Source organism: Eptesicus fuscus, chromosome 7 (assembly GCF_027574615.1).
Source record: "Eptesicus fuscus isolate TK198812 chromosome 7, DD_ASM_mEF_20220401, whole genome shotgun sequence".
Taxonomy (NCBI): Eukaryota; Metazoa; Chordata; class Mammalia; order Chiroptera; family Vespertilionidae; genus Eptesicus; species Eptesicus fuscus.
In genome coordinates, this window is record NC_072479.1 from 102,860,675 (window position 1) to 102,880,435 (window position 19,761).

At 41.7% G+C, this 19,761-nt stretch overlaps 1 protein-coding gene across 3 annotated transcripts in view; it reads left to right on the top strand.

Annotated features, from left to right (window-relative positions):
• The window catches only part of TNRC6B (trinucleotide repeat containing adaptor 6B), a 206,037-nt gene extending 192,168 nt beyond the window's left edge, over nt 1–13,869 (top strand). For 2 of the 3 annotated variants that reach the window (XM_054719553.1, XM_054719552.1), the window contains 7 exons: nt 1,286–1,462; nt 2,947–3,093; nt 3,282–3,377; nt 6,849–7,073; nt 7,531–7,601; nt 11,817–11,956; nt 12,905–13,869. In XM_054719553.1, the coding sequence (XP_054575528.1) occupies nt 1,286–1,462; nt 2,947–3,093; nt 3,282–3,377; nt 6,849–7,073; nt 7,531–7,601; nt 11,817–11,956; nt 12,905–13,292 (1,244 nt within the window). In that variant the 3' untranslated portion in view covers nt 13,293–13,869. The remainder of the gene's footprint in view (nt 1–1,285; nt 1,463–2,946; nt 3,094–3,281; nt 3,378–6,848; nt 7,074–7,530; nt 7,602–11,816; nt 11,957–12,904) is intronic. The other variant, XM_054719551.1, reaches the window with a different exon arrangement.
• Nucleotides 13,870–19,761: the final 5,892 nt, after the last annotated feature.

Here is a 19,761-nt window from a genome sequence, read left to right on the forward strand (position 1 = left end):
TTGTAGAAACTGTAAGATCTGTTTCTGAACTCAGTAACCCAAGCCCATCACCTATAGCTTCAGGCACTTACACTGCTTCCTTCCCCAAAGACTTGATACATGTATGGCAATAAGTACAAAATGGCTGTGAGAGGATATCTCGAAGGTAGGACAGCCACTTGCCTTTTTAGAGCTAACGGGATATTTTCCCCATTTCCTTAGCAATCTCCAAGGGACTCGAGCTTTTCGTGCTCTCCTACTGCACTGTACTGTGTCCTCAAGTCAGGTTTCTTTCAGAGGCTCCAGAAAGTCAGTGACTTCTTAGCTGAGCATGGAGACAGTTTTGATACTCCTGCTAGGCCAAACCAAGCAGATTCTTTTAACCAGTATTTATACATAGATATTTTAATACATAGCCTTTGAACTAATTTTATCAGTTCATAAATAGGACCCTAAGAATAGATCTAGTGACACAATACAGCATGTAAAATTTGTTTTGAGAAATAGGTAGAGTGGTATCTCACAGAGACTAAAAATGTTATTTAAAGTAAAGCTCTTTTTATGTTAGTTTAAGGGAATTTTAAGCATTTGATTTTTTTCCTGCCTCGTGGCATATAAAATGCATGAAGCGGGCACTGACAAACCGCTGAAATGCTCTCAGGAAAGTTCTTACAAAGGATTTGCTGTTCTTCGTGTGTGGGGCCATGGATCTCAGAGCTGCAGAGTTCACTGCTGGTCTTGTCCTGGCAGAGACCCTAGGCAGGAATTCCATCTCATGGCTTTGGAATTTAAAGCAGTTGCAGATGCTTTTCTCTCCAGTGGACTTCCCTGCGTTTATATTGCTTCTGCCGGCAAAACTAGGCCTGATCAGCACTGAAGAACTTGGGTGGGTAGTATCGATACAAATGTCGTTAAGAAACCTCCTTATGTGCTGCAAGTTGTTTAATGTTTCTATTATTTCTCACTCTTGAGTCATTAGTGTAGAAACTGTGGGGATAATGGTGTGATTTGTAGTTTATGAAAGTTTAGTTGACTTCATAAGACCATGGAATTTTAAAACTAAAAGGAACATTCAAGAATGAAAATAGTGTTATGTGCATGAGTGAGAAACTGAAATGAATTGTCATGGTCATCCCTCTTATTAATTATAGACTGGATCTCAAGCGTGACCCCTCATCCTAGTACTCTCTACTTCATAAGCTTCAGAATACTGTATTCGTTTGAGTTTCTCTAAATAAAAGATTGACAAGTTCTATTCACAGGAGTCTTTTCCAAGTGTGAATTAATTTCCTCTCTCTTTTGTCAGGCGCTATAGTGGCCCCTGGTAAGACCCGAGGAGGGTCACCATACAACCAGTTTGATATCATCCCAGGTGACACACTGGGTGGCCATACGGGTCCTGCTGGTGATAGCTGGTTACCTGCCAAATCTCCACCAACAAATAAAATCGGAAGTAAATCCAGCAATGCCAGTTGGCCTCCAGGTATTGTCCAGGAATTCTGAACAAATTGTTTTCGCCATCCACTTTACTAAGGCATCTACTTTCATTTGCTTCATTTAGTAATTACTGCCTGATAAAAGCAAAGTATGTGATATGCTGTGGGAAGATAGAAAATTTTCATTAGATACGGTCTCTGCTCTGTAGCATTCAGTCAGGAAAATAAGGTGTTGACACTGATTGCCTGCAAGGTAAGCTACTGAGTGGTAAATACTGCGTGGACTTGGGATACGCCGAAGGAAGTCTGGAGGGGAATCCGGAGATAAAAGATGGCGACTTGGAGCTGGGGCTTGGCATGCATTTGTCATAGGATGCTTTGTAACCTGGATTCTTCTGAAATAGCCATTGAATTGATTTATTTTTTAAGCAAGTATTTATTGTCAAGTTCACAGTAGTGAGTGAATGAGAATATTTGTTGCTTTCTCTCTCTCTCTCTCTCTCTCTCTCTCAATACAAATAACCTATTCATTGTAGAAAAAAATTTTAATGTAGTAAAGCAAAAATAAAAAGAACATTTGGTATATGTCCTTCTAAACCTATCTACATAGTTATATTTGTGATATGAGCATACTGAGTTTCAGTTTATTAAAGTAGGCTTATATAATGCCTGTTGCTCATATATAATGCACATTGCTTCCCTTCATCGTGATTAGAAAAATAAAATGTTATTAGCACATCACGTAACTTCAAATATGATTGAAATTAACCAATAAAAATTGTAAACACTACTTACACATATTCCAGGCTTTTTCATGATAAGCCTAATTATTCCTGCCAGTTGTCCCTGCACATTCCATGTAGTAGTGGACATTTGTATTGTGTTTTCTTCTGTGCCAATTTGCAGTGAGATAAATGGAAGAAGACACGGATCCCCAACCTAGATTTTCTCTCAGTTCTTGTCCTAGATGCCTGAATAGTTCTCATGAGGACCAGGCCTTAATCCTGCCCCCTGCCCCCAGGCCTGAATTTCCCTGGGAGCAGGAAGAGCAGGTATTAGGACTAGACACTGATGAGCTCTGGCGTTAACTTCACAACCATAGAGAGACAGAAGGTTGACATGTTGTGATAACACAAAGGTTGCTGCCAGAGTATATTTTCAGGATGACATTTTTAAAAATTCTATGATGAAAATATGAAATAAAATAGATTATTTAGACTTTTTACAGATCTATTTCTTATATCAAAAAATAACTTTATTGTATCATTTTTTGAACAACCTTCTACCTCTTGCCTGGTCGGCGTGGCTCAGTGGTTGAGCATTGACCTATGAACCAGGAGGTCACTGCTTGATTCCCGGTCAGGGCACATGCCTGGATTGTGGGCTTCATCCCCAGTAGGGGGGCATGCGGGAGGCAGCTGATCAATGATACTCTCTTATCATTGATGTTTCTATCTCTCTCTTTCTCTCTGAAATTAATAAAAATATATTTAAAAACAAAAACCTCTAATACTTGTTCTTCTTCTCTCAGAATTCCAACCAGGAGTGCCATGGAAAGGTATCCAAAACATTGACCCTGAATCTGATCCCTATGTCACCCCAGGAAGTGTGCTGGGGGGTACAGCCACATCTCCCATTGTAGATACTGACCACCAACTTCTGCGGGATAACACCACAGGTAAATAAGTCAAGCATCCCTGTGTTGATGATTCAATACCCAACATTTTCAAATGTGTCAACCTGTGGCTTCATTTATACTTGCTACTATCTAATAATTTAACCAGAAAACTTAAGAACATAAAGATTTTCCAAGTTTCATTTGTTATACTGACATTTATCTGTAATATTTTCATCTGTCACTCAAAGGGTCTAATTCTTCCCTCAACACCTCGCTGCCTTCACCTGGTGCCTGGCCCTACAGTGCCTCTGACAACTCCTTTACCAACGTTCATAGCACTTCAGGTATAAGTGTGACCTGTTTGTTTCCTTGTACACAGGACATTGGCATGTATTTCTTAACGAATACTTTTATAGTAGTTGAATAGCAGCAATATGTCAGCATGGATGGAGGCACAACTCTTGTATTGACCATGTTCTGGAGGACCTTCCAGTGTCAGAAGGGCAGGATGACACAGCTTTAGGACAAAGCAAATGGTGACACATTCACAGAGAGTTGTCAGTGTTGAAAGAGGTCAGAGGTTATATTCTGATGGCACAAGTGCTTTTCTTTTAACCAATCTGCCAGGAGAATCAAGGGCCATGGGAAGAACCAGGCAAGTCCAGGTTGTTATTCCTAAGGCAGCCAATTATAGCTTGCTTTTCTCTAAAAATCCTTGCACTTTCAGACAAAGTCTATGGGCAGCCCTGGCTGGGTAGCTCAGTTGATTAGAGCATTGTCCCGATACACCAAGGTTGCGGGTTTGATCCCCAGTCAGGGCACATACAAGTATCACCAATGATGCATAAATAAGTGGGACAACAAATCTCTCTCTCTCTCTCTCTCTCTCTCTCTCTCTCTCTCTCTCTCTCTCTCTCTCTCCCTCCCTCCCTCCCTCCCTCCCTCCCTCCCTCCCTCCCTCCCTCCCTCTCCTTTCCTCCCCCCCACGCCTTTCCTTTTTCTCTCTAAAATAAATAAATACATTTTTAAAGGCTAAGGGAAAACAAGAGGACCTTGATTAATTCTACCAACAACCTTTATTGAGTTCCTTTTTTGTTGTTTTGTTTTTTGGGGAAGACTAGGGGATGGAAAAGTTAATGGCTATATAATGGGTATAATAGAGCCTTTGAAGTCACTCACTTAACACAATGCCTTACAGATTGGGAGAGAAATCATTAGTAATTGTCACTTTGATCTTGGAAAAGTTGGACCTTAAGCCATTCAAGTCATTAAGGCTTCTGTTCTTTGTCTAGGCAAAAGTAAATAAAACAAGTCCTTAGCTACCTACTAAGACTCTGCAGGTTAATGACCTTACAAATTATTTTCTATTTTTTTTCTTTTTACCTCTGTCATATCAACAGTGCAACAATAATCTGTCATTTTATTGAGTGCTCCTGTAAACCAGGCAGCATGCTAAGCCCTCAACATAAATTCCTTTTTTAAAAAAAAAAGCAATGACTTATTTCTTTCTAATGACTCAGTGGGTTAGAAGTCTGGGCAGGGCCTAGTTGGCCAGTTTTTCTGCTGCAGTTGGGGTCAGCTGGGGTATCTCATGAAGATGCAGTCGATGGCAGCGGAGCTGAGCAGGAAGGTTTCCCTCAGATGTCACCTGTCCAGCTCCCCAGTGTGCCTTCTCTCACTGCATGTGCTGCCTCATCACAGTATTTTATCTCAAGCTTCTTTTTTTTTTTAATTGAATTTATTGGGGTGACATACGTTCGCAAAACCATACAGGTTTTAAGTGTACAACTCAGGAAAACATTATCTGCACACTGCATCATGTGCTTATTGCCCCAAGTAAAGTCTCTTTCGTCCCCTTTTACCCTCTTTGCCCACCTCCACCTACCCCCCAGCTATCACCACACTGTTGTTAGCATAAATTCCATTTTTTTTTCTTTTTGATGTCCTGTTTTATTGATTTTTTAAAATATATTTTTTTATTCATTTTAGAGAGGAAGGGAGAGGGGAGAGAGAGAAACATCAATGATGAGAGAGCATCATTGATTGGCTGCCTCCTGCATGCCCCCTACTGGAGATCGAGCCTGCAGCCTGGGTATGTGCCCTTGACTGGAATCAAACCTGGGACCCTTGAGTCTGCAGGCCAACGCTCTATCCACTGAGCCAAACCAGCAAGGGCTTTTTTTTAATAAGAGAGAGAGAGAGGAAGGGAATGGGAGAGAGAAGGAAACATTGATGTAATACAAAACATTGATCAGCTGCCTCCTGCATGCCCCCTACTAGGGATCAAACCGGCAACCTTTCAGTGCACAGGACCACACCCAACCAACCACTGAGCCACACCAGCCAGGGCTCAGCATGAATGTTTATCTTACTTTCACTAAAAGTAAGGAGGCTCTGGTGTTATCCCCATTTTGTAGATGAAGAAACTGAGGTTCAAAGAGCTAATGTAATTTGCCTCAGGTCTGAGTGTATAAAGGAGCCAACTTAGTATTTCATGTTTTAACCACTGCCCTACATTATACTTTTGCAGGACTTCTTCCTTACATGTAAAAACTCATTTTCACCTAACTCTTTTATTCCTATAACTGCCCATATCTCAGGTTTATCTGATTTATCTTTTGTCTATAATTGGACATTCACCTGAGAGATGGCCCAAGAATTAGCCCAGATTTGTCTAAAACTGAACATACACTGTCCCACCTCCAAAATTATCTTTCCTTTTAAACTAAACGCTGTATTTTTCTTAGTGATGCGCTCTTGTATCACTAAGTCACAAAATGTCAGTATTGTTTTTGCTCTTTCATTTCTCCCTTGTTCCCTGGATCCAGGCAGTGATGATGTCCCCAAGTGGTTTAGTCTGCCGTCGTACCTCTCTTATCCATGTCTCTGTTCCATTCTGTTTGCTGTCACCCAGGTTTTCGATCCTACTTTAAATACGACATACTGAATCTACTGCGAAATCTCCTGATAGCTCAATCAGTCAGTCCCCAGCCTACCTTCACGGCCTCCTTTACCTTTCTGCCCTGGTGGAATGTTGTTCAGCCAAAATTGGGGGAAAGCCTATTTGGTACAGAATAGGTGTAAACTCTGAGCCCATCTGTTTATGTAAATCCTTCAAGACCTGTCTTTGCAAAGCCTTTGCTGACAGTCCATTATTGTCTTTCTTCTCTGTGTATTGAGCATATCTGATGTTGCCTGGGGTTACCAGTTTTGTTGTTCACCTGTTTTGTCTTCCCATCTGACCTTGAAGTTCTTGGGAATAACTATTTATATTACCCACACACTGATTTAGCGTCTTAAAGCATAGTAAGCCCTTAGAGAATATGTGTTGATTGTATTTTTAAAAATCTGTTTGAATGTTGATATCTAATATTCTGGATATCAAGAAAAACGTAATTTTCTAATGTAATTTCCATTAAGTCAATAAGTATTTGTAGAATGTCTTAGTTCTGCTAGGTTTCATATTCTATATCTAGAAGTCTAATGGGTTCAGGAATACTGCCCTTGAATTTATCTTCCCTTTCGGGCTGTGTTTAGTTAAGAAAGAAGTAGGGATTGGATATCTTATTAAAGCTTTACTCCATTTGTTAATTTGTCAATTCAGAGTAATAGTCATTGGAAATTTTATATTTAGTAAGCTCAAAAACTATTATTTTGCATTGCTGCTTTTTAAATGTGCACTTACTGTTTTTAGAATTTAAATGTGTGTGTGTGTGCGCGCGCACATGCGCGCACACGTCCGCGCACAGAAGTTATGTGTATTTGGTGACAAAAGTAACCGATCTAACCTTACTCCTTCCTCAATTTTCTTACAGCAAAGTTCCCTGATTACAAATCAACATGGTCCCCAGATCCCATAGGACACAACCCCACTCATCTCTCCAACAAGATGTGGAAGAACCATATTTCCTCAAGGAACACTACACCGCTGCCCCGCCCACCGCCTGGTCTGACCAACCCCAAACCATCATCTCCCTGGAGCAGCACAGCACCACGATCAGTCAGGGGGTGGGGGACACAGGACTCACGGCTTGCCTCGGGTGAGAAGGATCTGCATAAAGGAGCATCCTTGTTCAAACACACAGGTCTTATGTTAACACAAATGGTGAAGATATGAAGTCTTCACAAGAGAGGAAATTCAGGTTGGCTGGTAGAGGCCAAAGTATCTCTTGAGTGGAGATTTGCAGTCAGTGTAAGGCAAAGGGACCCAGGAACTCCCAAGGTGCTGATGGAGTAAAAATGACAAACGGCAGAGTGAGAGCACTAGGAGGCAAATGTTGTCTTGTAGAGAAGGCATGAGAACGCATAGGGATCCAGGTCTCGGAGAAGAGAGCAGGCTATTCAGTGACAGATAAAGGTGATGGTGAGGTGGAAAAAAGAGACACTGATTTATACGAGGACAGAAGGAGCATGTGGCCTATATGAAAATGTTTCTCACTCGTGCCTTTTAAAATTTCTTGATGTTTTTTCCTAATCTTATTTTCTGATTGCTTATAGGCTCTACCTGGAGTGATGGTGGTTCAGTTCGTCCTAGTTACTGGCTGGTTCTTCATAATCTCACTCCACAGGTAGTCATGCTTTCTTGTGATTTTCTAGCTAGAACTTAATTGTGTTAAGAGGGAGAACCTCAGAGATGTGGGCAGATAGAAAAACTAATTTATTTCCTGTCACTGCAGAGAGGTCTAGCCTGCAAGGGTGTGTCTTCCTACCCAAGGCTCAAAGCCTACTGCTGAATGGGGGATGTTGGCCGCTCAGCTTCACGCCTGCCTTCATGGTGATGTTAACATGTGTAGTTTGTAAAATGGTGAAAGCGGGGCATTATTACCTGGCGAATTCTGTTTAGCAGAGATAACTTGCTATGTAGCATATATATAAAAGCTAATATGCTAAGTGCCCAACCGGTCGCTATGACGTGCACTGACCACCAGCGGCAGATGCTCCATGCGGGAGCTGCCATTTACAAGGACCTGGCACCCACAAAGCAATACTTGGCTTCCCCTAAGTGGGACACAGGCCCCACCACCACCCTAGAGTGACAGCCAACCAGATTTGCCTGTCAGAATCTAGAACTAAGTGGGAGATAGCTATTTAAGTGTTTTAACCACGTGCAAAAAGTTACCTGTTTTTAATTACTAAAGACTTGAGACTTGATATTAACTGTTTTTCTGCTTCATAAATAATTAACCATCTATCTCTGCAGAAGGAATGTGTCTATTTCATGAGGTTTAAATGCTTCGTGGGTACTTCTGATTTTCTCTCTGTTATGCTCTTCTATGTAGATGGCATCACTCCTTTCCATCATCAGAACATGCCCTCTGGGTTGTTTGTAGTTTGGTGGGACTTGAGTTGTACCAGAGCACCCTCCCTTCACATTGGTTGCTTTGATAACTGACATATTTGCAGCAGCATTATGTTAAGCATTCAAATGAGGTTAAAGAACCCATCGAAACGGAGCCCATACCCTTCATTTGGACTTGCCAGCACAACCTTTACAGCATCTTGTTAAAAGAGCTCAATTAGGTGCCTGGCTGGCGTGGCTCGGTGTTTGAGCATCGACCTATGAACCAGGAGATCACAGTTCTATTCCCAGTCAGGGCACATGCCCGGGTTGCGGGCTCAATCCCTAGTGGGGGGCGTGCAGGAGGCAGCTGATTGATGATTCTCTCATCATTGATGTTTCTATCTCTCCCTCTTCCTTCCTCTCTGAAGTCAATAAAAATATATTTTTAAAAAAGAGAGATCAATTAGGCCTCCCTGCCTTCGACACACAGAATGATTTGTCTAGCATTGAATTCATAAATGAAGTTGTGTACACTTTGCTAAGCTAGCACTTCCAGAGTGGCTCCCATGGGATATTAGTAGGTGTCTGGCCTAATAAGTTGGGAATGTATACTTGATTAAACAAAATTAAGCAGGTTTCTTCACTCTGAGACTTTTTAGTTCCTTTAATATGCTAACATGTGTTATGATCCACTGTGGGGAAATAGAGCTTCTCCTAAATTTATTTGCCCAGCGAACTTATCTAAGGTTAGATAGGTCACTTTTGTCACCAAATATACATAAATTTGCGAGTAAACCCAGGGCTTGTATTTCATGGTACATGCTGAGAAAGGCAGTTTCCTAAATACAATTAACATGAGAAAGAGACTGGATTGGCTCTTAATCCCTGTATCTAATAACTCAGCCAGAAGCCCCAGGTTATTTAGCTAATAGTTGACTAAAGCATGAAGATTTTTATAACCATCCTCAAAACTATATCATGAAGATTTTTTACAACCATCCTCAAAACATTATTTCTAAGTAGTCACACACAGTGTGGTGGGTGTAATGTGATTAGGATGAGAGAAGGGATACACTCTATTGAAATGAGACTGGGCAAGCTAACCAACTATTCACTCCCATTTTATTTTATTTTCACTCCTGTCTTATAATATGAAAAATAGTATGTATATATGTGTATAAAAAGGAATATAGGGGTTGGCTGTGTTTGTATTTAAAAATCAACACTTGCCGGTTAGCAGACTAATCTCGGTTGTAGTTTAAAAGGTTATAAGGTCAAATCTTTGGTGCCTGGATAAATTTACTTTTTATTACCTAAAATATTTTTGGAAGACATCTATACTGAAAAGTCACTAGTGGCATATGTTGATATGCTTCTGTAGTCAATTGTCACTTTAAAAACAATGCTAAGAGCTGTTTCTCCAATCATCTATAATAATAGAAGCATAATATGCTAATTAGACTGGACAGCCGAACAACCTTCGGGACGTCCTCCTGGACGACCTTCCAGACAAAGCTGGGGCTTCAAGGGCTGAGGCAAGCTGCCGCAGCTGTGAGAGCCACACCCCTTGCACAAATTTCATGCATCAGGCCTATAGTCTATATATATATATACAAGGCTAATATGCTAAGTGTCCGACTGGTCGCTATGACATGCACTGACCACCAGGGGGCAGATGCTCCATGTGGAAGCTGCCATTTACAAGGACCTGGCACCCACAAAGCAATACTCGGCTTCCCCCAAATGGGACACAGGTCCCACCACCACCCCGGAGTGACAGCCCACCAAATCGCAGCCGATGCTGCCGAGTATCCGTGGCGCAAAATGCGGCCCACAGCCCAGCCCAGAAACGGTCGCTGTGGGTGCCAGGTAATGACGTTACATAGCAACGCCCAGCTTCCTCTCCCTAGCGACTAGCCTCCTTGGAGTTTCTTCAACTCAGGAACACGACTTGCTTTATAGCCAGGTGCAGACCTTTTACACTTTAACCAAACGTCTGTGAAGCATTTTCCCATGCCTCATCTCATTTGATCCTCACAGAAGTCCTGGAGTAGGTAGGTAGGAGACTCGGTGGAATCCTATTTTCTTTCATTAGCCAGAAAATGGAGATTTAGAAAGTTTAGAACACGACTGAAAAGAAGAAATGTAGACCTTGAAAATGACTTCAGGTTTTCTCACTGAGCAGAATATAGTCAAACACTGCTACAGTTAAATATTTCACCCTTTGTTCTCCCTGCGTGATCTACAATAATTATCTGCTCCAGGTTGATATTTACTGCTGTGTTGCTCACAATTACCTGAAAGAGAAGTTGGGGTGCTTCACTGGGCTGGAAAAGGTTTAGCTAAATCAGAAAGCAGGTCTAATTAAGGAAGTTTATTCTATATATATAAAGCGCTTGCTGGGGCTGATCGCACGCATGTGTTTGTGTGTTTCCATCTGTCATTGTCAATCGTGAATTTGGTTGACACTTCTATTATAGAGAAAGGGCAAATAGCGATATTAAAATATTTCTTCTGATTTCCTTTCAGTGTACACGAATCTGTGCACTGGGCCACTAGTTTTCTATAAAGAACTACGGGGAAACTGCCAGTCTCATCCTGCAGGGTTTCCATGGTAAAACCACAGAATGTTTCCCACTGCTGCCACCAGTAGCACTTTGGAAGGCTCTTCCAAAAGGAATCTGTTTCACTTCCAAAGAAATGAACTGAAATGTTGGACTGAGTAGCTTAAATAAACAGAGTTGAGATCTCGATACAAATAAATTAATCAGAGTGAATAAATAGATCTATTCATTTGAGTCATAGGTGAGGGCAATTATCCCCAATCACTGAATATCTTAGTGGTAAGATCCTGGCTAAGGTGAGCAACTACAACCTTTGGTCCCATTGGCAGTGGGCAGCAGAGGACAGAGCAGTAGGTAGAAATAGTTTCACCTTGAGATGGCCAAAGTAGGAGAAAGAGGATATCAGAATAGTCTGTGAGCTGGGGCAGCCGTCAGTACTTTAAATCATCAGATGGTTAGCAGTGCTTTCTTTGTTTGTGACTTTCTGTCTAGCTCTTTGTGAGGTTGTTAACTGGGGAGGTGGAAGACTACTACATTAGTAATGATGCTGAGAATTTTGTGTTTTCTTAAACTCTTCTTTGGGTAGCATCTTATTTATGCTTTTTAAAGCTCTACAAATTAGCACATGTTTACATCTTAAAGAATATAGACCACAGGTTGAATCATATGCTTTTGTTTTGAGCTGCACTTGTGCAAACTTTTTAATTTGCAAAATGGGCACATTAGATCTCTGCCCAATGCTTTGCGTATCTTAAGATTTTCCTTTAAGACCTCTGTATTCGATGCATTGAGTTCTTCATTCATCCCTCCGAGACTTATTTAGTACTAATACTCTTTACAAGCCAGAAGCCCTTCTCATTCTCATATATAAGAAAGGTCACTTGACTTCCTTTCATACCCACCTCCAGTTTTTATCTCACAAATGTCTTACTCCTTAGATTGATGGGTCAACCTTGAGAACCATCTGCATGCAGCATGGCCCACTGCTGACATTCCACCTGAACCTAACGCAGGGCACCGCCCTGATCCGATACAGCACCAAACAGGAGGCAGCCAAGGCCCAAACTGCACTGCACATGTGAGTACCCATCCTGTACGCTCACTGAGACCAATACGCAGGAAGATGCACACATGAACACTCTGGCACCTGCTTAATTAAACAAAGATGCACGAGAACACGCCCAAAACAACACCATCGCATAGCAGTTGTTTGGTATTAAGGTGGCTGTTCTTTACCTGCTAAGCATGGATTGTCCTGTGTGCATCACAGGTCGATAATGAGGATTCCATAAGTGAAAAATTAGTGAAGTAGTGAATAAATTTTAAGTACCGTAAAACAAAGGTCAATATCTATAAAAACGTGAAACCATAATTACTGTCTCTTTTTATAATCCTATCTAACTGCTTACTCTGGCTTCTTTGTGGGTGATGGAATATTGTGGTCTTGATGGATAGCAGGGGTTTTGCATCAAGTAGGTGGGACTGGATCAGACTTTGACCATCCCCCTCCCTGCCACTCTCAGAACAGTGGACAAGAAAGAGCTGACTCCCTGTGGCTGCATATGCCACAACAAACAGCTGCACCCAGAACAAGCAGATAATGGTGAGGCTCCAGCAGTGAGCCTGCCGCTGAGATGGAGCAGCATTTCCAGGTGCCTGAAGCTGGGTCAGCTTGATGCTTGGTGTGTGATCTTTTACCTCCCATGGAGGTGGGGGGAGGTGACATTATTCTTGACATATAAATTTCACATATCAAGGGATATCGATCTATAGTATCCTCCAATAGTCTTTGGATATCTTGAGATTTTGTGATATTTTATTGCTTTAAATAAAGCACCAGTACCTGGTGGCCTGGTAAAAATGCAGGTTCTGATACTGTGATTCTGCACTTTAAAAAGCATCCAGGGGATGTGGACGCTTCTAGTCAAAGGACTGCACTTCGAATAACAAGGACTCAAAATGCTCAGTCCCTTTGTGCTTTAGGATTTTCCTCAAATCCATGGTTCTTCTCTTCCCTTTTTTCCAGGTGTGTGTTGGGAAACACTACCATCCTGGCTGAGTTTGCCACCGATGATGAAGTTAGCCGCTTTCTGGCACAAGCTCAGCCCCCTACACCTGCAGCAACCCCAAGTGCACCCGCAGCAGGATGGCAGTCGCTGGAGACCAGCCAGACCCAGTCAGATCCCGTCGGACCTGCTCTGAATCTTTTTGGTGGGTCCACAGGGCTCGGGCAATGGAGCAGCAGTGCTGGCGGCAGCAGTGGGGCCGATCTTGCTGGCGCTTCGTTGTGGGGGCCCCCAAACTATTCTTCTAGCTTGTGGGGAGTCCCAACTGTGGAAGATCCCCATAGGATGGGCAGCCCTGCTCCTTTACTACCTGGTGACCTTCTAGGAGGAGGGTCGGATTCAATCTGAACTTTGAACTTTCAACTCTGACCTCGTGACCTTTTTTGGAACAGCAGCAGCACTAACTTGACCTTTTCGTTTTTTTTTTCAACTTGCAATAAATACATTTTTAAAAGGAAAAAAGAAAACGGAGAGAGAAAAAAAAGGTGGGTCATTGACAGACTGTCTGAGCACATAGTTGCCTCCCTTATAACTTCAGTTTTTTCGTTTGGAATATGAATCCAAAAAGAGAACATATCACTCTTGAAATACTTGAATCATGAACGCCAACCTAGAAAGACAATGTGAAGCAAGTACACATACCATTTAAATTTAAACACAAAAAAAATTAAAAAAATTAGTTTCTAGTTTTTCACTTTTTTCATGTTATATGGAAGTTGTTGCTAAGAAACATATATACTGAAAAATAGCTTTTTAACTTTGTTTGCACTGGGTGTGTTTCCGTCCTTAGGTCTACCATGTTTGGGAGGGAGGGGAATTCAAAAGAATTGTTGGGGTGGGGGGAGGGAAGACTTGACGGAGCCTCACTTTAAAAACAAAAACAAAAAAACCTAAAAAAAAAAAAGGAAAAATTTGTGATTGGCTGGTTGATAAATACCAGTGTGTTCTGGCACATGTAACTGCCCAGGCATGCTCGTTCTGGTATGTGTGTGCACGTGTGTTCATGTGCATTCACGTGCATCCTTCTCTCTTGTCTGTGTGTGTGTGTGTGTGTGTGTGTGCCTATGTCCTCTTCTGCCTCGTCCTCCTTCCTGACCCTGATTTCTCAGAAAGCTGCGTTGCTGACAGTCCGTAGGCTGGCTGGCCGGCCATCTGCTTTTTACTTTGATTATTATTATTTTTTAACTATGAGAACACACAAGCACGGAGAGCCACTGCTACTAAAGCAACTCCTTTGGGCTGCGTTCAAACGAACAGAGTGCTTTTGAATGCTGAAAGCGGGGAGCTCCTTTACATCTGCAAATGAGCCTGAGGGTGCGTTTTCTCCAGCGTTTCTTCTGACCTGGCAGTAGCGCGGAGCACTGCCAAGTCCAGAAAATTAGGAGAGCAGGAGGTACCTCTGGGAGCAGCTGTGTGTTTGTTTATTTCTGTTTTTTAAAACAAGTGGCCACGAGGGCACATCTGAATCTCTGTTAAGTTTTACGCAGGCCTTTTCGTGACTTTGAATGGGAACAGATGATAAGTTAGTTTTTAATTATGTGATGTCTCGAAAGCAGAAAAACTGTGTTCTCCTCCTTTCTTGTGTAATCAGGTATGAGAAATTCATCAGAAAGTCAGGTAATGCTGAATTCAACATTTCTATTCTCTCTTTCATTTTACGGAAACAAAAAAGTAAGTTGTGAGCAGCCTCCTGAAAGCATCCGCAGCTCCTCCCTCTCTGCTCCTTTCTTGCTGAGCGTTACCTGTGCCAGGCCGTGGCGTGTTACAGCACCAGGCCATCACTGACAGAAACGTTTACTTAACGAATGTTCTTAAACCAGTGTGTACTTCAAGCGTTTCCTTTCGTTTCTCTGTGTTGTGTATTTCCTGTGTATGTGGTTTTGCTTAGGCAGGTATAACTTAGCAAAGACTTTTAAGTATTGCACCTTTTTTGGTTTTGACCTCTTTTTTTTTTTCCTTATAATGTTGCTTTTTTTATTTTGGTATTTAAAGACTTTTTTTTTTAAGCATCAATGTAGTAGTACTCTGGGCCGAATAGGAGGCATCTTTTAATCCACAGTTATCACCAACATGTATGTACTTATGTTGGAATCAAAATGTATCAAACTGCTTTTTGTGAAGAGCTATAGCAGCCCTGAGGGGGTACCCCTTTATACAAAGCAGATGGCGGGTGGGTGGGGGGAGGGGAGTTGTATGCCGGTAATGTGCTAGCACTTGTGTGGACATCCCAATCTGCATTATACTGTTTAACATAAAGTGCCGACATTCTGTACCAGCAAATACCTGCCCATTCCAACCCTTGGTGGGAGCAGACCTCTACTGTCCTCCATAACTTGCTGCTAGTGAGGACAAAGGAGTTTTTCTTTCTTTAGCATCTTCAGTGAAGGATATAACAATGCCTAATGTTTTTGACTTTTAGCTTGTGTATTTGTGTAGGTGGGTGGGTGGGTATGTATAGGAAAAGGCAAAAACTCATTTAAGTGGTTTTGTGAGACAAAGAATGGGAATTCTGTAGTCCTCTCGGCTTACCCTGTTGATTATAAACCTAGCCTCTAAAGAGATTGACATGCATAATTCAAGTGAGCATTCGCTCATACAAGTCTTTAGGAACCCTTCGTGGGTAGGTGGTCAAACTTGAGTTGCCAGCGTTGGTTTGGTCCATTGGATGCCTTGTAGAAACTAACCGTGCCCTCCTCCTGCTCTCGGTTTTCATCGCCACCATGCCCCTTCCACCTCCGCCCACGTATACAGTGTCTCCTCCCAGCCCCACTGCTGCTCTGTGTGAGGGGCAAAACCCTGCCATGTGGCGAGCTCCAGGTGAAGAGCAGCTGTGGTCAGACATCTCCAGAAGGCTAACTCCTAGCGTCCCTAGGCTAGGCGAGGAGCGAGTCCCGAGGCTCCCGAGAGCCAGTGGTGACCCTGCCATTCTGGTTTCCTGCCGTGTCCTGCCCCCCCCTCCACCCTTCCAGCCTGTTGGTTCCTTGACCTGCACTATGGGTTAGTTGAGTTCCTTACGATACTACGGTGAAAGCCGGGTGCTAGAGCCCCTCTTGTTTACAAGACATACTGAGGGATTTGAAATATGTAAAATTAACATGAGAAGCTAAAATGTTCTTCCATCATAAGCTTAAAGGGAAAAAATTTAAAACTTTTTAAAAAGACCAAAAAGTGCGTATATATATACATATATATATATATACATATAAATATATATTTTAGATGAAGACTAACTCTGGGAGCATTTAACAGTGTTTTTTGTTTTCGTTTTTAACATTTATTTTCCTGCTTTAAAATTTGCAAGCATTCTCAGGAATTCTAGGGTAGGAAGCCAGTTTTTTGAAGATGGGTTTATTTAACCGTATCTTATCCTAGATAGACAGCTGTTTCTTTCCTGTTAATAAACTTTTACAAGTTCCTGAAACTTCAAAAAGTTTAAAAAATTTTTATGTAAAAAAAATATGTAAAAAGAAAAGTCTCCAAACGTTATTGTCATACTGGGGAATCACACCTTTTAAAACATGTAGAAATAAATATTTTTTAAAAATGATCAATTTAGCAGCAACAGGTAAATTCATTATCTTTAAAAATATGGGAGAAGGATTGAGCTTTATAAGTGCTCTATCACGGATTTATTTGACATTGTGTGTAATTTAATGGGAGAGTGTTTGGTGTATATAAATGGAAATTCCATCACTTTGTTCCTTTCCATTTAAGACTGAACTGGAATCTCCCCTACTAATTTTTTATTTTTGTTAAAGGAACCCTTCTCCCTTCCCCCAGCCCTACCAACAAAAGAAAGAAAGAAAAAAACAACAGCTTAAAAAAAAGTAATCTGTAAAATAGTACCGTTGGATTGCTGAGAATCTATGTAAAGAGTTAGGAAATATAGGTTAATAACTTTTGGAACAAATTTTAAATATAGGCATTACTAGAGGAAAAATATCTATGGACTGTTCTATTAATGAAGAATGTCTGTCTTACCTCCATTTGTTATGGCAGGAGGAGAAAATAATAGAATCTAATAAGGAACAAGTGATTTTACTTTTTTTGCTCCCAGCCACTGTTGTGCTCATTTTAAATGCTGTTTTAAAGATCTGCTGCTTAACTATCCCCATCCCTCAGCCGGAGATGTGGAGTGTTTCCTTTCAGTTTTGGGTGATGTCGAATTCTCCTTTTGTATTCCCTCCTGGGGCCCGGGGTCAGAATTCCCAAGCATGACCACAGCTTCTTTCAAACATCTAAGCTTCCCAGTGGGAAAGAAACTCCCACTCGACAGGTACAGGGAGTGGGTGGGGTTGCTGCCTGCAATTTCTCTAAAACCGCATTAGTGCCTTCGTACATACACCCAGGCATCCTAAGCAGGGGAACCCGTGTGTATGTGCTCGTGGTCCGGTCACTCCTCAGACGTTAAGACGCTTGCCTGATAAGGACATTGGAGTGGTCTGGACAGGCCCCAAAGGCAGTGGGCTAAATTTAGAGTAAATAAATACACAGAAATCAAGGACGTTAAATACGCTTTATGTCTGGAAACTGTGGAATGCCACGGTCCTTCCTTGTGTCAGTGCCCTCCAGGTGTGCCAGTGTGACAACCAGAATGATTGGGAAAGTCTGTGTCAGGCCAGTAGAAAGGGGTTCGTATTTTTCTATTCTTGTCCTTCCTCTCCTCCCTTTCCCTGTCCTTTTTATTTCTTCTCCTTTTTTTCTGTTATCAACTTGCTGGAAGCTTTGCTTTTATTGGTTGGCAGTGACTTAAGAACAGGATCTAGTGAGATGTAATGGAAGAGAAAAACTCTGCTTTCCATGGTATTCTTTGGCAAGAGCCATGTCTGCTGAGAGGATATGCGGCTTCAAAACACTTCAGAAAATTCAGTGGGAGTGGCTCCTCCTCCACCACATTCTGGCCTGTGTGCAGAGGCTTGCTAGTCACCTCTCATTACATAAATTTGCTTCATCAACATTCTGCTCATGTAAATTTGAGCTTTCCAATTTTTTACTAGTTCCCCTTTGTTTCTTTAAACACTTGATTACTAGTGGCTAGAGGTGTCCATCTCTCAAACATCACGAACTTGGTTTCTGTCTACCACATGAGGAGCCAAAACAAAAGAAGCACTAGTAGGGAAAGGGATGTCTTCATCACACTGGGGACCTCTGCTGGCAATTGAGATCCAGTGCCATTACCTAATTTTAGGTGTTATTGTTTTTAAAAAAAAACAACAGCAAAGTTCCTATCTCCAAGACACTGTGAAAAAGTGGATGTAGCATCTCTGATCCCTCAGGCCCTGGCCCTTGATATTTTTCATTTACGACATTCATAGAAGTTAACTAGCAGTGCCGCAGTGAAAGCCCTGAACAGAATTCTTTCATCAGTGTCCCCCAGTAAATCAGCATTACCCATTGACTGCCATTCAGTTTGTTTTATTTATAGCAGTTTGATTTTCTATTACTATGGCTCCTGTTCTAAGAACTCTCCCACCTCTTCTGACATGAATGTAGCACACAAATTAGCAGTTGGTTCTTCCAAGTTCCTGTGGGCTGAATGTGGTGTATAAGATATGCAACAGAAAAGAACGGAAAATAAATTCCTGCCTAAGAATTTGGAAGAGCTTTTACTAATGCATCTAGCAGAAACTAAAATTTCACAGGCCATTAACTTGTTGCAAATATTCACTCTCACTTTCACCACTTTTTTGGGGGGAAAGGGGACAGTTTTTGTAGAGTTAACAGCCAGATTCCATATCGACCTCAGATGCTGTGTACTTTTTAATTTTATTTTTTATATTCTGGCATCTTGACTCTTTAAACAGAATGAAGATGTCTGTGTGCTGAGCAAAATGTTTCAGCCAAGCCTGTTTTCTTTGCAGTGCAAACCGGATGTTTTCAGCAGACTTGGCTGTAACAGCCATCTCTAAGATTAGGGAACAATTGAGTCTTTATGTAGAAAAGGTCCCCTTCTCCCCCGTCCTCAGCATTCAGATTCAACACATGACACTTTGTAGGTTGTTGTTTTGGATTTGGAGGGGTTTTTTTTCTTTTGTTTTAATTATCTATAAGATCTTTAGCTAGGAGTAGAGATATATTTTTAGCTGTTAAAAAAAAAATCAAACTTTTTCTTCTCCAGTATTTTTGCCAAGTTTTTGTCAACACTTCCTGTCTGTGCATTAACTACACTTCTTCGTGTTATTGCAAAAAGAAATCTTATTCTTTGTTTTCCCTTCTATGAGTGTACAACAACCAGGCCGCATGCGATAGTGCAAATGAACATAGTCTAGCCTGTGTGTATACAGTGAATTGTCAATCTTTGACCTCAGCATCATTTTAAAAATAGGGTGCCCTTGCCCTTACCCTCTGCTGCACCCCCTGTGCCACCCCCTCTGCTTTCTTATCTGCAAGTACAGGGTGTCCACACAGTCTAGAAATAGACAAATATACATAATGTTGTCAACAATATCCTCAACCTATTAAAAACAAAATATATATAGTTTCACAGTTAGACCATGCCCTGTAGTATGGTCTGTAGGTTCATGGCCAGTGCCAAAGGTGTGTGTATTTTCAGAGGTCGTCCCCACTTGTCAATGATAGTGTTGTTTTCTTGACCTTAAATTTGACAAAGGAGGTGCTGGCATCACATTCTTTAGATTTGAAATAATTATCAACTTCCAAATCTGTGAACATTGTAATAACTTAAAAATTGAACGTTGGCCCTCCCTACCCCACCCAGAATGCCTCCTCCTACCCACACCGCCAAAGCAAAGAGGCCATGAGCACCTACAGGGTGGTGAAGGGAACCCTGATCAGGAAAGAGTTCCTCCCCACCGCC